Here is a 17,441-nt window from a genome sequence, read left to right on the forward strand (position 1 = left end):
ACTGGCCCCGGTCTTCACGCAGATCTTCAATAGATCATTGGAGCAGTGTGAAGTTCCCTGCTGCTTCAAACGCTCCACTATCATTCCTGTCCCCAAAAAACCCAAAATCACTGGACTTAATGACTACAGACCTGTCGCTCTCACGTCTGTGGTCATGAAGTCGTTTGAAAGACTGGTGCTGGCCCACCTGAAGGACATCACTGGACCCCTGCTGGATCCCTTTCAGTTTGCTTACAGAGCAAACAGGTCTGTGGATGATGCAGTCAACATGGGACTGCATTATATCCTGCAACATCTCGACAGACCAGGGACTTATGCAAGGATCCTCTTTGTGGACTTCAGTTCGGCCTTCAATACCATCATGCCTGGTCTTCTCACAGCCAAACTGACCCAGCTCTCCATACCATCCTCGATCTGTCAGTGGATCACCAGCTTCCTGACGGACCGGCAGCAGCGAGTGAGACTGGGGAAACACACATCCAAGACACTCACAATCAGCACTGGTGCTCCCCAAGGGTGCGTTCTCTCCCCACTGCTCTTCTCCCTGTACACTAATGACTGCACTTCTAAAGACCCCACTGTCAAGCTCCTGAAATTTGCAGACGACACCACTGTCATCGGTCTCATCCGAAACGGTGACGAGTCTGCTTACAGACTGGAGGTTGAACAGCTGGCTGCCTGGTGCAGTTATAACAACCTTGAGCTGAACACGCTCAAAACCGTGGAGATGATCGTGGACTTCAGGAGGAACAGCTCAGCACTCCTCCCACTCACCATCATGAACAGCACTGTGGAAGCAGTGGAGTCATTCAGGTTCCTGGGCACTATCATCTCTCAGGACCTGAAGTGGGACAATCACATTGACTCCACTGTGAAAAAGGCCCAGCAGAGAATATACTTCCTTCGCCAGCTGAGGAAGTTCAACCTGCCACAGGATCTGCTGATTCAGTTCTACTCAGCCGTCATTGAGTCTGTCTTGTGCGCTTCCATCACTGTCTGGTTTGGTTCAGCTACCAAATCAGACATCAGGAGACTACAACGGACAGTCCGGACTGCGGAGAGGATTATTGGTGCCCCCCTGCCAAACCTCCAGGACCTGTACTCTTCCAGAGTGAGGAAGAGAGCAGGTAAAATCATCACAGACTCCACTCACCCTGGACACCTCCTGTTTGAACTGTTACCGTCAAGACGGAGACTCAGATCACTGGCCACAAGAACATCTCGGCACAGGAACAGTTTCTTCCCACAGGCCATTTCCCTCCTGAACAGTTAACACTCCTCCCAAGGCATATGCCTGTAAGTGCAATACTCCCACTGTTTAGTGCAATATCCCACAACTCAGGTGATACTTATATGTAGATTTATTTATTTATAATATTCAAAACACTGTAAATAGGTTCATAATCTGTAAATCTGAAAATGTCTATTCTGACTAAACCCAACTGTGATAGTTTTACTCTCATATATTTATATTTTTATTTTTTATTCTTATAATTTGTAGTATTATGTTTCATGTTGTATTTGTATATGTCCACTGGAAGCCTCAGTACCAAAACAAATTCCTTGTGTGTGCAAGCACACTTGGCAATAAAGCTCTTTCTGATTCTGATTCTGATGTACACAAAAAGCCTATTTCTCTCAAATATTGTTCACAAATCTGTCTAAATCTGTGTAAGTGAGCACTTGTCCTTTGCCGAGATAATCCACACCTCACAGGTGTAGCATATCAATATGCTGATTAGACCTCATGATTATTGTACAGGTGTGCCTAATAATAGGTTGGCCACAATAAAAGGCCACTCTAAAATGTACATCATTAATGGAATTTTTATTGAATTATTGAATAATTATTTAATTAATACAATAAGCATTAAGTTTAAGAATAGAAGAGAAAAAAAATATGACCTTGCCTAATCTAATGTATATGTATACACGTATATTCAGACATTTGATTGAGAAACAGCACTTTGAAAACTGAGTTACGGCACGTCATTGGCTGTTTTCTGCCGCGCGTGCACGCACTCTCGTCCAATGGGAGCGCTCGACACTGGCTTGAGTGACTCTCCTCCGAGCAGAAGATCATGCGCACAGCGGGTAAGCAAAAGCTCTCCATCAAAACAACATCCGTGCAAACACAATACACAACTTTACAGCTGAACTCACTGCTTAAATATCCTACATTCCCGAAGCATTAGGAACATGGTGCGTTAAATAGAAATGCAGTAGCCTTGTAATGTCAGCTGTTCTTTTGCTGTTAGCATTGTTAGCATGTTGTTATTGAATGGGGTTTATAAACAGAGACAGTCAGTGCTATGCTATCAAAAACCCAACCATTGTATGCGACACCAACGGCTTTTTGATGTTTTCGAAGCTTGTGAAGGATTTTCTTAAGGTTATTCCGTTTGTTTATCAAGATAACAGTGAAATCTCTTCTGATTCCAGGGAAAAAATGCTCCCTCAAGAACAAAGTCCGTTTATTTGATTGTGATATTGAGAGTTTAGCATGTACTGTCTGGGGAAATTGAAACATTGGTCCGTTTTGACAGACTCTTATCTTCTTGTCCCATTATTACAAACACCCTGCCTGTACTAAAGGCATGAGGTGAATTATGAAAAGGCCGTGTAAGACAAGTAAGATTGTATTTATGCTGAGTTTACAGAGTTGTGGATACTATTTGCATGAAGTGTAAATGGCAACAAATAGAATCTTGTTTATTTTGCGAATCGGTGCACTTACAGTCATACAACATTTGTAAATGTAGTCATATTTGTACTGTACATTTTCTGAAATTCCATCCACAATCTTATAAGAGTGTTATACAGATTATCTCCACACCATCTGCATCTGTAATTGTTGATGCCACACTGGATCTTATGCTTTTACTGAAAAACTTCATACTCTTTTCTGAATAATTTATTACATTACTTATTTTTGAAATAAGTGAGATATTATAATATTATAAACTAACTAATGCAACTAATTTATTAATTATTTTTTAGTAGCTGACTAGCTGTGTAGTAATATGGGATCCTGATCCACTTTTAATTTCATAATTGTTTTTTTTTTATAATGTTGCACCACAACAGATGCTGATGATCAGAGTGAATGATCCTTAATAAATAAGAAACATGGTAAGTCACTCTATATGTTTTATGCTTGTATTAGGCTATATTGATTTAAACTCACTCACTCACTGACACTCACTCACTCACTGACTGACACCCGCTCACTGACTTATTGAGACTGACTCACTGACATTCACTCACTGACACTCACTCACTGAGTCACATTTACTGACTCACTCGCTCACACAAACTCACTGACACTCACTCACACAAACTCACTGACGCTCACTCACACAAACTCACTGACGCTCACTGACGCTCACTCACTGACACAAACTCACTCACTCGCTCACACAAACTCACTGATGCTCACACAAACTCACTGACGCTCAATCGCTCGCTCACTCGCTCACACAAACTCACTGACGCTCGCTCGCTCACTGACACTCACTCACTCGCTCACACAAACTCACTGACGCTAACTCACTGACACTCACTCACTCGCTCACACAAACTCACTGACGCTCACCCGCTCGCTCACTCACTCGCTTACACAAACTCACTGACGCTCAATCGCTCACTCACTCACTGACACTCACTCACTCTCTCACACAAACTCACTGACGCTCACCCGCTCGCTCACTCACTCACTCGCTCACACAAACTCACTGACGCTCAATCGCTCACTCACTCACTGACATTCACTCACTCACTCGCTCACTGACACTCACTCACTGACTCATAAACTCATTGTCACTCACTCGCTTACACAAACTCACTGACACTCACTCACAGACTCACTCACTGACACTCACTCACTCACTCACTCACACAAACTCACTCACTCACTCACTGACACTCACTCACTCACTCACTCACTCACTCACTCACACAAATTCACTCACTCACTCACTGACACTCACTCACTCACACAAACTCACTGACACTCACTGACACTCACTCACTCACTCACTCACTCACTCACACAAACTCACTGACGCTAACTCACTGACACTCATTCGCTCACACAAACTCACTGACGCTCGCTCACACAAACTCAATGACGCTCGCTCGCTCACTGACACTCACTCACTCGCTCACACAAACTCACTGACGCTAACTCACTGACACTCACTCACTCGCTCACACAAACTCACTGACGCTCGCTCACTCTCTCACTCACTCTCTCACACAAACTCACTGACGCTCACCCGCTCGCTCACTCACTCGCTTACACAAACTCACTGACGCTCAATCGCTCACTCACTCACTGACACTCACTCACTCTCTCACACAAACTCACTGACGCTCACTCACTCGCTCACTCGCTCACTCACTCGCTCGCTGACACTAACTCACTGACTCATAAACTCATTGTCACTCACTCGCTTACAAAAACTCACTGACACTCACTCACTGACTCACTCACTGACACTCACTCACTCACTCACACAAACTCACTGACACTCACTCACTCACTCACTGACTCACTCACTGACTCACTCACTGACTCACTCACTGACACTCACTCACTCACACAAACTCACTCACTCACTGACTCACTCACTGACACTCACTCACTCACTCACTCACTCACTCACTCACTCACTCACTCACTCACTCACTCACACAAACTCACTCAATCACTGACTCACTCACTGACACTCACTCACTCACACAAACTCACTCACTCACTCACTCACTCACTCACTCACTGACACAAACTCACTCACTCACTCACTCACTCACTGACATTCACTCACTCACTCGCTCACTGACACTCACTCACTGACTCATAAACTCATTGTCACTCACTCACTCAGTGTCTTCTGTCGATCACAGATCCGGATTGCTGCTCTGAATGCAGCCTCTCAGGCTGCGGATGAGTATGAAGACTCATTCAGAAGCACTAAGCCAAGTCAAACAAAGGAAGCCCAGGTGAGTCAGATGCTTTCAAAGGTTCATCCTAAGTGACTTTAACTTTCTCTGGACTAATTTGTGTTGTGTTAAACCTGTAAAGCCTGACATGAAATAATAGTCAGGATGAAAGTTTGTTTCCATCATAACAAAAGACAATCTTTAGACAAAATGTTTTTTTGTGTTGATTATTATAATTGATACATCAGGCTTTTATGGTTCAACTTGTCTGGTATAGTGAGACTATGGAGCTCAAGCTCACCTCAGTTTTATTCAGAGAAAAAATATGCAATTGGGTGCAGATGCTGATATTTATATGGCATAATAACTAATAATAACATTTTTTTTCTAAAAATGATGTATGGATAATCTAGTAAACCTAAGTTGCCTCAGTCCAGTAAGTGTTCATCTTAAAATATTACTAACAATATAAAAGCAAAAAGACACATGAACCACAAACCGAAGGTGGACGTTTGTACAATAAAACTAAAAGGTCTTTTACTTGATAAAACAGTCTAATCTATCAATCAGACAACAGAAGGCATGTGGTAGATGTGGTGACAGGGTTTTCAGCAAAGTTTTGATCTTGTTGATCATTTAGAGACTGTAGAAATGTAGTATCACATATGATACTGCAGGCTTTGAAGGATTAAGAAAAAATAAGATAGTTGAATCCAGTATAACCTTTTCCCTTCTCATTTGTATTGCAGGAGGCAGAAGCGTTTGCACTTTATCATAAAGCTCTGGATTTGCAGAAACATGACAAGATTGATGAGTCTGCCAAAGCCTACCATGATCTGCTCAAGACCCCACTCCTCAAAGAGGTACAGCAGACTCCTTATCACACCTTACCATGAGATCCAGAGTCTCTTTTCATTTGTGCTTTATTTGGAAATCAGTGCAAGGCTCGAAATTATGACTATTTTGGTCGCATATGATCCTGAAATTTAATCTGTGCGACCTAAAAATATATTTGGGAGCATTTGTGCGAGTGCAAATAATGGCTGTGGTGCGACCTCAGCCATGTGGTTTTCATTTCTTTACAAAACGTTGGCAAATTGCTGCACAGTGTGTGTGCGCGCTGATACGCTGTGGCCTATCCTACGTTACATAACCAATCACACTTCATCCTTACATTCTTAACTTTAAAGCAGATTTTAGATTGGTTAATATTAGCTGTCAATCACTCCCACTCGCTTTCACTGCGCTCCGTTGTCACTTGACAGGGAGCTGAATACCGCACGAAATTTAAAAGGCTGAATAAGAGAGAAGATTTATATGAATGTTAATACATAGTTTTAGTATTTTATATGATTAATATCATAATAAATACTTGCCTTGTTTCATTAATGGACGAATCATAATTTTTTGAACTAATCTCTTGAATGAATAGTTCAATAACAAATACATTTGAGTCACTTGTCGCCACCTAGTGGTGTAACAATGTAATCTATACAATTGTTATTTTGAAGCTCCATGATACTTTCAAAAGGTGCTTTTCTCTATTTTGATCGCTTCTGTAGACGTCAGTGTTTATATCCAAGCTGTAATCTTTAATTCTAGTTCCAAATCAAGTTCTTCAGTGATAATAAGAACAATTGTAACAGAAATAACAATACTGTGTAGTTGAATATACTCTGTGGGTCCTTAATTTTTGGTGGGTGCTCCTAAATTTTAGCAGTGCTACCAAGTAAAAAAGTTAATTTTGAGCCCTGCAGTGGTTTTTATGTTTTGCAAAGGCAGTTTGGTGACCAAATTTTGGTGACTGCTTTTTTTCTTGCACCAGGCTGTGGCATCTGAAGATGAGAAAGTAGGACTAAAGCATCCTGGGCTGATGTTGAAGTACTCCACCTATAAAAACCTGGCCAGTCTTGCTGTGCTCAGAGATGATCTCGACACCGCCATGGACTTCTATGTAAAAGTAAATACATATTTAAACAAATCCTTAAGTTAAGGGTGCATAATTCGAGAATATTTTGCATTTTTCAAGGACTACACTGACATTCTGAAGTTTGAGGTTAGTACAATTACAATGTTTTAAAGAATTACCTTTTTTCGGCAAGGACACATTAAAAAAAGTGTGAGTAAAGACTTTAAGTCAAAAGATTTCTATTTTAAATAAACGCCATAAAAATATGAATCAGTAGAACTGTCTTCACCTTTTGATAATATTAAGAAATGTTTCTTGAGCATCAAATCTTCATATTGGAATGATTTCTGAAGGATCATGTGACACTGAAGACTGGAGTAATTATGCTGGAAATTTTCCTTTGATCACAGGAATAAATTACATTTGACAATATATTCAAATAGAATTGCAATAATATTTCACAACATTGCTGTATTTACTGCATTTTGATCAAATAAATGGTACCTTGGTGAGCAGAAGAGACTGCTTTCAGAAACATAAAAAACCTTAGCGTATGATAGTGTTCATTAGATGTTCACATGGCATCAACTCCTCCAATGTAGCAGAAAGATCCACTGAATGGGCAGTTTGGAGTCACACAGTTCATGTCTGTTTGTCTTGCAGGCTGTCATGCTGGACTCCACAGATGTGAATATGTGGTTTAAAATAGGAAGGTTGGCCTTGAGGAAGGTCAGCATGCCTTTGGCCCGTCATGCCTTTGAGGTGGGCTTACGCTGTAACCCGGACCACTGGCCCTGCCTGGACAGTCTCATCACGGTCCTCTATTCTCTCAGTGACTACAGCTGTGAGTCCAGAAACCTCTGCACAACATTCACATACAATATTCCCATCATCACTGTTCGAAAGTTTGGCGTTTTGATTTTAGATCCCTATATATTCTAGAAACAGATCACAGCTATTGCAGTCATCAGCTTTAAAAAATTTTTTGTTGACACGTCATGGCCATATTCCAGAATGACAATGTCAAGATTCATCCGAGAATTCATGAAGAATCATTTTCACACATTAATTGTGTTGATGAAACCAAAAACGTATGCACCTCTTTATGAAAATAACATTCCTACATTTATTTCCATCAATAGGTGCATCAGTTTTTGGTCAAGATCTTGATTTTAAAAAGCAAGAGTAAAGTCTCCTCCAGCACATCCCAAACACTTTCAATGAAAATTTAAGCTCTGGACTCAGATGAGAAAATGATTCTTCAAGCTCCTCACAACCATTCTTTCACAATCTGAGCTGGATGAATCTTGACATTGTCATTCTGGAATATGGCCATGACATGTCTTCCTACGAGCTTGTTTAAGAAATGAAAAGCTACACACTCCATCAATCAGGGTTATAAGAACTGTAGCCAAACATGTAACATGCCAGAAATATAATCATCACTGCAATCCATTCATAGACTCTTAAAGGGATAGTTCACTCAAAAATGAAAATTCTGTCAGTAATTACTCTCCCTCATGTTGTTCAACCCCGTAAGACCTTCGTTCATCTTCAGAACACGAATTAAGATATTTTTGATTAAATCTGAGAGCTGGATCACTCCTCCATAGGCTTATTAAAGGGGTGGTTGATTGCGATTTCACTTTTTTCATTTTAAATAGTGTGTAATGTTGCTGTTGGTGCAAGAACAGTATCTGCAAAGTTGCTGCACTGAAAGTTCAATGTAAGCAGAGATATCGTCTTTTAAAAATCAGGAAGTTTAATGCCTACAAAAACGACTCGAATGGGACTACAACGAGATACTCCCGGGTTTTATACATAACTAACACATAACCAACCCTCCCTCCGGAATATGCAAAAAAGGGAGCATGGCCATATTTCTGCGGCTTTGTGGAAGAGGAAGAGTTATAGTGGAGAGCTGTAGCCATGCCGTCGAGAGTGTGTTATTTTCACCCAGGTGTCAGGTCTTCTGTGTTCGGGCTTCCTACGGACGCTGTAGTTCGTCAACAATGGCTAGAATTTATGTTTGATTATGTTCCTGATAATTACAATCGTAATTTAGCTCTCTGTGCTGCGCATTTTACGGAAGACAGCTTCCAGAATCTCCACGAATTCAATGTCGGATTCAACAAAATCTGTTACTAAAGCATGAAGCAGTTCCAACTTTAAAATCTGAGGCAGCAGTTGTTGGGCCACAACCTGTAAGCAAGACTTAATCATTTTAAATGTATTTGCATGTATAGTTTCAGACGTAGGCTAATGTTTTAGTTTTATTAAGGACGTAAACAAATGCCAGCGCTGGCTTTAGTAGGCACTTAGTTATGATATTTCGTGTGTCTATGACAAACACGTACAAACAATTTGGACCTGAATTTGTAATTATGTACTAATTTTGTAAATGTATTTTCCATGTATAGCCTACTTCATGACGTAATTTTTCGATTTGATCAAGAACGTAAACCAATGCCAACGCTGTTTGTTTATAGTAGCCAGTTAGTTCGATGCTATTTTGTGTGTCTAAGACAAACGTGTACACCTAAAGGAAACGATACACTGAGTAAACTAAGTTTTGTGGATAGATAAACGGTTGTTCATTATATCGATAAAACAATAGCTTTAAAAAACGGTATTACTCTGTCATTGTCAAGTAGTGGATTGTCGAGAGGCCTGGGAGAGGTTTAGGGAAGGCACAGTACAAGGGAGAGGTTTTCAATATGCCCGTTGTAGGTTTATTTGAGAAGCAACAGCTCATAAGGTGCAGTCCACATGACGTACAAAAAAAAAGAAAAAGGAAAAAAGAAAAAGAAAACTTAATGCAACGTATACTGATAATAAAAACAAAAAGAAAAAAATGCTGTGAGCAGCAAAAACTGGCACTAAACAATGCCTAGTGGCACATCCACACAATTATCAGCATGTCTCACCTCAAACATGTTCAATCATTGGCATAGTATACACAGGATGCCACTCTTCCCTAATCCTGATCAGACAAAGGATTAAATACCTAAGTTTCCCGCCAAACACCTAGTGGGACGAACCATTGCCACGGGGTGGAACCTTTCCCCATAACACTCCCTGAAGTCCACCACCAAACATTGGCACATAAATATAACTAATGTTCATGAACTCATTCAGACACACAATAATCATAATACAAACATACATAACATACAACCAAAAACTCACACATTTAACTCCTCATAACACAAATGTCTCTCTCCATCTTGAAACATGGTACGTTCTGGCTATGCGCACTACCAGAACCCACCTCCATAACCCTGGATCAATACAGGTAGATCATTCATGTGCTATAATCTGTACATGTGTACAATAAAGAAATAAAATAAAACAAACAATGGCTCTCAGTCATCAATCAAAACATTAACAAGTTAAACACTTAATGTTGGAATTGTACCTCCACATATTCATTATCAACATACTAAACTATTCCTGCAAACAGCACACCAAATAAATTCCAAATAGCACTAGGCTGGCACTCTAGTGATGATATCATTGACCAGGTTCATGATCACATACCCCCCTCCTCAAGACAGCCACTCTTCAAGAGCGGCGTGATAAAAAGTCTGCAATAACATTCAATGTTCCAGCCCTATATTGGACTTTGAACTTAAAAGGTTGGAGAGAAAGATACCACCGTGTAATTCTTGCATTACTGTCTCTCATTTTATTGATCCATTGCAAAGCCCTATGATCAGTCTCCAGAACAAAGTCTTTACCCATCAAATAATATTTTAGAGTGCCAGGGCCCATTTAATGGCCAGAGCCTCTTTTTCAACGGTTGAATAGTTAGTCTCACGAGGAAATAGCTTCCTGCTAATGTACTGCACTGGATGTCGATCTTGTCCATCACCCTGTAACAGTACTGCAGCCAATCCCAGTCCAGATGCATCTGTTTGAACTACAAAAGGAAGGTCAAAGTTTGGGCTCTGTACGACAGGGTCTTTGCACAGACAAGCCTTTAAATCTTGAAAAGCTTGCTCACACTCTGATGTCCACTTGACCTTTATGGGGCTACTCTTCCTTGTAAGATCAGTTAACACTGCAGCTCTGCTGGCAAAATCGGGAACAAATCTCCTATACCAGCCCACCAAGCCCAGAAATGATCGAACACTCTTCTTCGTGGTAGGGGGTGCACATGACAAGATAGCCTGCACTTTATCCATCTGAAGGCCTGATTGATCCTCCTCCCACGACGTAACCTAAATAAGAGACTTCCTGCTTGGCAATCTGGCACTTTTTGGCATTGACCACCAGACCTGCATGATGGATCTTATTGAACACTTCAGCAAGATGCTCTAGATGTTCTTCCCACGAATCGCTGAAAATGACAATGTCATCTATATAAGCTGCTGCAAAACTGTCCATTTCTCTCAACACCTGGTCCACCAAGCGCTGAAATGTTGCTGCTGCCCCCTGCAGGCCAAAAGGCATGTATTTAAAATGATATAATCCAGAAGGAACACGGAAAGCAGTCAATTCTCTAGCAGAGTCAGCCATTGGCACTTGCCAATATCCTTTGCACAAGTCGAGAGTTGTTAAATACTTCGCTTTGCCCAGTCGTTCAATTAGCTCGTCGACTCTTGGCATCGGATATGGATCGAAATTGGATACTGCATTAAGCTTTGAAAAGTCCACGCAGAACCTGAGTGAGCCATCCTTTTTTGGTACACTACCACCGGACTACACCATTCGCTCCTAGATGGCTCTATGATGTCTAAATCAAGCATCACTTTCACTTCCTCTTTCAACGCAGGAATCAGGCGAGCGGGCACTCTACAATGAGTCTGCCTAATGGGCTCTGTTGGCAGAAGGTGAATAGCGTGATGTAGAAGATCTGTTTTTCCCGGCTGATCCTTGAAAAGATTATCTGGAACTTGTTTCAAGAACTCTCTCTGCTGTTTAGGTGTAAGATGATCTACTGCTGGAAGGGTAATTGAATTTGTATCCACTGGGAAGTATTGCTCCTCTAGTTCCTCTTCTTCGTCTACCTTTCTTGCCCACAGCTGCTCTGACCACGAGCCTTTTCTCTCATGCCACGGTCTTAAGAGGTTAATATGAAAAACTTGAGACTTCCTCCTGCGATCCGGTAGAGAGATCTCATAGTTAGTAGCACTTAGCTTCCGAATCACTTCATATGGCCCCTGCCACTTGGCCAGTAATGAACTGTCAGATGTAGGAAGAAGCAATAGCACCTTTTGACCTGGACATAATGTTCTCTTCCTACTTGACTGATCGTACCATCGTTTTTGACATTGTTGCGCCTCAGTCATATTGACTCTCACCAACTCTGCCATCGAGTCCATCTTCTCCCTCATTTTAATGACATATGACAAAATGTTTGTTTTTTCACCTGCATTGTCTCCTTCCCAGGCCTCCTTTAAGACATCCAAAGGTCCACGAACCTGACGCCCGTAGAGCAGTTCAAAGGGTGAATAGCCTGTGGACGATTGTGGAACTTCTCGATAGGCAAACATCAAGTACGGCAACCATTGGTCCCAGTCTGCACCTGTATCAGACACAAACTTGCGCAACATTGATTTCAATGTCTGATTGAATCTTTCTACCATGCCGTCTGTCTGACGATGATAGGGAGTGGTCTTAATAGGCTGTATACGCAACATTGAATACACTTGCTTAATTTGTCTGGAAGTAAAGTTGGTTCCCTGGTCTGTAATTATCTCTTTGGGTAAGCCTACCCGAGAAAAGAGCTGAACAAGGGCATTCACAATCTGTCTCGTCTTTGTGTTTTTAAGAGGAAAAACCTCTGGATATCTAGTAGCATAATCTGCCACAACCAGAATATACCGCTTTCCTGTACTACTCTTTTCTAACGGACCCACAATATCCATAGCAATGCGAGAAAACGGGATGTCAATAATAGGGAGACTCACCAACGGTGCTCTATCGCCCTTTCTAGCTGGACTCACCAGCTGACACTCTGGACAAGACTTACAAAAATCCATAACGTCCACATACAGTCTGGGCCAGTAAAATCTACTAGCAATTCTGGCTAGCGTTTTCTGTTGTCCTAAATGCCCTGCCCACGGTACCGAATGACCCAACTGCAATACCTTCAGTCTCATGGATTCTGGGACCACCAACCTCTCTCCCTCAGCACTTACCATGTACAGCCTATCATCTTTAAGCACTAAACGATCTTTCTGAAGCAAAGCTGACCCAGTGTTTCCCCTGTCTAACTTCTCAAACAAGGGTTCTAGAGATTTATCTCGTCTTTGAAGTTCTACTATATCATGAGGAATACATTCAATATCATCTACGTGAGGTTCAGGCAATTTTTCGACCATTTCTGTACCCTCAACTTTGTTCTGACGCCTCTCACGTCTAGATTTCCTAGTTTTAGGACTCTCACAAAAAGGCAAATCTTCCAGCAGCTGTTTACAGGTCTTCTCATGCTTAGCCTGTGCTCTTGTTACCACCCTAGCTTCAGCTATTTCACTGTCATTCTGCAAAAGATCTACAAGCACAGGTACATCTCTACCTAAAATAACTGGATAGGGCGCCTGGTCCATTACCCCAACTGACAGATAATAAGCCTGACCATTTATTTCAATTACCACATCAGTCTTGGGGTATTCCTTTACATCACCATGAATACAGCGAACTCTCAATTTGTCCTGCATCAGTGCTTTACATTCACCCAAACATTCAGTCCTTACTAACGTTTGGCTTGAACCAGAGTCAACTAGAGCTTTAAAGAGTTTAGTCCCCAACTTTACATCAATTACCGTGTCTGTATTTGACTCAACTTCATTTAACTCCGGAGAAGATCTTGGTACATAACAAAGACGGGTATTAGTAACTTTCTGTAAAGGGCAATCTGCTCTCTTATGACCAGGCTGGCCACATCCATGACAAACCATCACAGCTCTACCCTTATACTGATTAACTACCCCCTGATGTTTACTGTTGTTCGTACCCGAATTTATTTGCGATACACCAGTATTAGAACCAAAATTGCTCAGACCACTACCCCAACCATCCCCAGACTTACCGGTTGGGCCGTTGTTATCGCTCCGCCATTGTCTTGGTTGATACACTGATCGTCTTGCCGCCATAAAGGTCTCTGCCATCTCTGCTGCTTGTTTAGATGAAGTAGGGTTATTCTGTCTCACCCATGTTCTTGTCTCTGGGTTGATTAACTTGAGGAACTGCTCTAAAACTATCTGGTCACCGATCTCCTCCTTCGTTCGATTCTTAGGATTAATCCACTTCTCATACTAGCCTCACTTGCAGCTCTCTTTCATCTTCTCGGGCACTGTAGGATCTGAAGCGTTGTCTATACATTTCCGCATTAATTTCAAACTTGTCAAGAATAGTCCGTTTGACCCGATCATAGTCTAGTGAGTTGTCAGGCTCCATGGCCACATAAGCTGCTCTCGCCTTCCCAGATAAGAGAGGCAACAAATGCAATACCCAGTCTTGTCTTGGCCATCTGCATGCCTGAGCAATGTGTTCAAAAGTTGTTAAATAATGTTCTATGTCCTCATCATGAGTCCAAGGAAGCATTCTCGGAGTTTGAAAACACGGCATTGCAGATGCTTGTCCTTCAGTTGGAATCGCACTTGCTGAAGCGGAGTCATCATCCTGTAAGGGCTGTTGAGCTGAACGAATGGCTGAAGGCCGATGCACAGCTGTACCTGCTGATGTTGTTGCAGCCAATGACTGTCGTTGTTGTTTGTCTTGATGAACTTCCGACTGTAGCTGTGTAAACTGATGGTGAAGCATCTGCAACAGTCATTTATTCAGTTATATTAAATGTTTAATCAGGAGAAAACCGTATCTCAAAAGCTATAAGCAGCAGTAGCATTTTCAAGTAACAGCGTTTCGAAATTCTTATATAATAATAGTAGAATAGAATAGAATAATAATAATAAAATGTACCATTCAGAAACGTTTTGTAAGAGCCGTGGGGAGGTTCTACTTGACTCTCTTCATTGCCTCTTTTTGGGTCTGATTCTGGCTTAATCTGATACGGCAGTAGGTCATTGAAGCTATTTACATTTGACAGGAGCACATGCAGCTTTCGCCTGTAAAGGAAATGGGCGTGAAGTTTCCGACTATGTGCGCTACGCAGTTTAGCCAATTACAACACACCGGCCCAACTGACCAATCTGAGCCCATTGCCTGTTTCTGAGGGAGTGGTTTCATAGAATCAAGAAGTCAACCGGTCGTTCAAATGACAGAGGAGAAAGCGGCTTACAAGAAAGGTGAAATTTATGAAAAATAAGGCTTTTTAAAAAAAAAACAGACACTTAGACATGTTATATTGCACCCCATAAACACAATCATGCAAAGAAAAAAAGCAGTAAACCACCCCTTTAACTATATTAATAGTTGAAATAAAGTCGTTATTTTTGTTTTTTTTGCGCACAAAAAGTATTCTCGTCGCTTGATAAACTTAAGATTGAGCCACTGTAGTCACTTGGACTATTTTAACGATGTCTTTAACATCTTTTCGAGGAACAAGTTTCAATCCCTTAGAAGCCTATGGAGGAGTGATCCAGCTCTCAGATTTAATCAAAAATATCTTAATTCGTGTTCTGAAGATGAACGAAGGTCTTACGGGGTTGAACAACATGAGGGTGAGTAAATACTGACAGAATTTACTTTTTTGGGTGAACTATCCCTTTAACCATTTGCCTATTTAAATCCAAACAGCGACTTTTTTTGGCCGGGCAGTAACACAAAGTATCGCAATGTTGTTTTTTCCCCGAATATTGTGTAGCCCTAATTTATGTAATGGGGAAAAAACTTCTAAAGCCAAGGCCACTGAACAAGTAGGCAGTTACGGTTGTGAATCTGGTTTCATGTTCTTAACCTTGGTTTCCTGCCTCAGTTGCTGATGTTCTTGTCTGTCTGTCCCGCAGGCTGTTTGTACTACATCTGTAAGGCTCTGGAGAAGGACATAGGCTACAGTAAGGGCCGAGTGCTCAAAGAGAAGATCTTTCAAGAGCAGCCCTGCCTCAGACGAGACTCTGTGAAGATGTTCTCCAAACTGTATGCACTTTTGCTAATTATGTGGCATCGAACATTTGTCCTGTTGAAGAATAAGCTTGTTTGAGTTTGTATCTGTGTGTGTTTTGGCTGCAGTGATGTGTCAGTGCAGTATGTGGATGTAGATGAGGATGAAGCTCACAGCATTGTGGAGGAAGCACTTGAACTGAGACATCAGAGACAGGCTAAATTCACACGGCACCCGGTGGCTGACCTGCAACTGGTTCAGCCCATCAAATACTTCACGTGAGTCCATGCCACTTTTAATCCACAGACTGCTGCTGGAATTCACCTTACAGTTTGTTTTTTAGAAATATCATGGGTTAATTGAATCACTTTTTTAAAATCATAATAAACAATAAAACTATGCAAACATTAATATAACATTTAATACCATTTATGTAATTAATTTATGTCTATGGACATTTTCATTGTGTTCCTCCCTATGATAACATAATGTTTTCAGGACTTGACATTAACACCCATCAAATCACTAAATGAGTGTGTATTTCAGCAGTGGCATGTAACAGTCACTCCTACTAGCCAATTTGGCGGGTTGAATTGTATATGTAATATACATTTTTTTAATTGTAGTCTTTTATAAAGGCATCTGAAAAAATAAATTATGTGAATAATAGTGCTGTAAAAAATCCTTGGATTAATATCTACGCAGTACTTGGTAGCCTTGTCCGCATAAATGAATTATAAATAAACATATATTTATATATTTATTATAATAAACTTGTAGGCTATTTGCAGTATATTAAATCGTTTTTTGACCTAATTATTTTGCACTGACACACTCGAGTCTGTCGGCTCTGACAGCGTTGCATCACGTGCACCTTTGCAATATAGCCTATGATTTCCGAAAATAGTACTATGTCGACTAGTGATATCAGCACAAGAACTGTTGAGGAAAATGCAACATAATTTAGACAATTGTTTTTGTCTCAATGTTATGATAACTAACAGACATTATCATTTCAGCCGCTCTGTGCATGTCCTTGGCTGAACATAGGAGCTCAGCTTCGCGGCTGAGACACGAATAGACTATTAATTTAAAGCTTTTACTCTCAAAGAGTAGAAAAGAAATGAAGTGCATAACTGAAAAATAAAGCATAGGCTCAAAACAAATGCAAACGGTGGTCACAGCGCAATTGCACATTAGGCTCCAAAAAAAAAATCCAATAAATAATACTAGAAATAAACAGAAGACATGGTTTGTGTGTGTGTGTGTGTGTGTGTTCATCTGAGCCTCATTGTTCTGTCACTGCTCGTCAATGTCAGAATATTTGAGATGACCAATCAAATCAAAGTAGGCGGGCTTTATGTTCGCAGCGCGAATTTTAGTAGAGAGCGACTCATAGAAAACATTTCCTATTTGACAGTTATTTTTTAGGTCATAAATGTTAAACGAATCACAAAAATAATCAGGCAAACTAATAAACTTTTGTCCATTTTCGCCATTTTGAACTGAAAATAGACCACTATGTGACGTGACTCATGTAATGTAACCTTAGCCTAATAATTAGTTTACTGTCATTGTGAG

At 40.9% G+C, this 17,441-nt stretch overlaps 1 protein-coding gene across 11 annotated transcripts in view; it reads left to right on the top strand.

Annotated features, from left to right (window-relative positions):
* The first annotated feature begins 2,058 nt into the window (after positions 1-2,058).
* Positions 2,059-17,441, top strand: part of cabin1 (calcineurin binding protein 1) — a 138,040-nt gene continuing 122,657 nt past the window's right edge. For 8 of the 11 annotated variants that reach the window (XM_077223661.1, XM_077223666.1, XM_077223663.1 and 5 more), the window contains exons 1-7: positions 3,072-3,132; positions 4,909-5,004; positions 5,694-5,807; positions 6,770-6,904; positions 7,517-7,697; positions 15,766-15,895; positions 15,989-16,138. In XM_077223661.1, coding sequence (XP_077079776.1) covers positions 3,130-3,132; positions 4,909-5,004; positions 5,694-5,807; positions 6,770-6,904; positions 7,517-7,697; positions 15,766-15,895; positions 15,989-16,138 — 809 coding nt within the window. In that variant the 5' untranslated portion in view covers positions 3,072-3,129. Of the gene's footprint in view, positions 2,203-3,071; positions 3,133-4,908; positions 5,005-5,693; positions 5,808-6,769; positions 6,905-7,516; positions 7,698-15,765; positions 15,896-15,988; positions 16,139-17,441 lie in introns of those variants that run through there. The other 3 variants (XM_077223662.1, XM_077223668.1, XM_077223672.1) reach the window with 2 other exon arrangements.

This window comes from Siphateles boraxobius, unplaced genomic scaffold (genome assembly GCF_051911475.1).
Source record: "Siphateles boraxobius isolate OS27281-9 unplaced genomic scaffold, OSU_SipBor_1 9, whole genome shotgun sequence".
NCBI classification, from domain to species: Eukaryota; Metazoa; Chordata; class Actinopteri; order Cypriniformes; family Leuciscidae; genus Siphateles; species Siphateles boraxobius.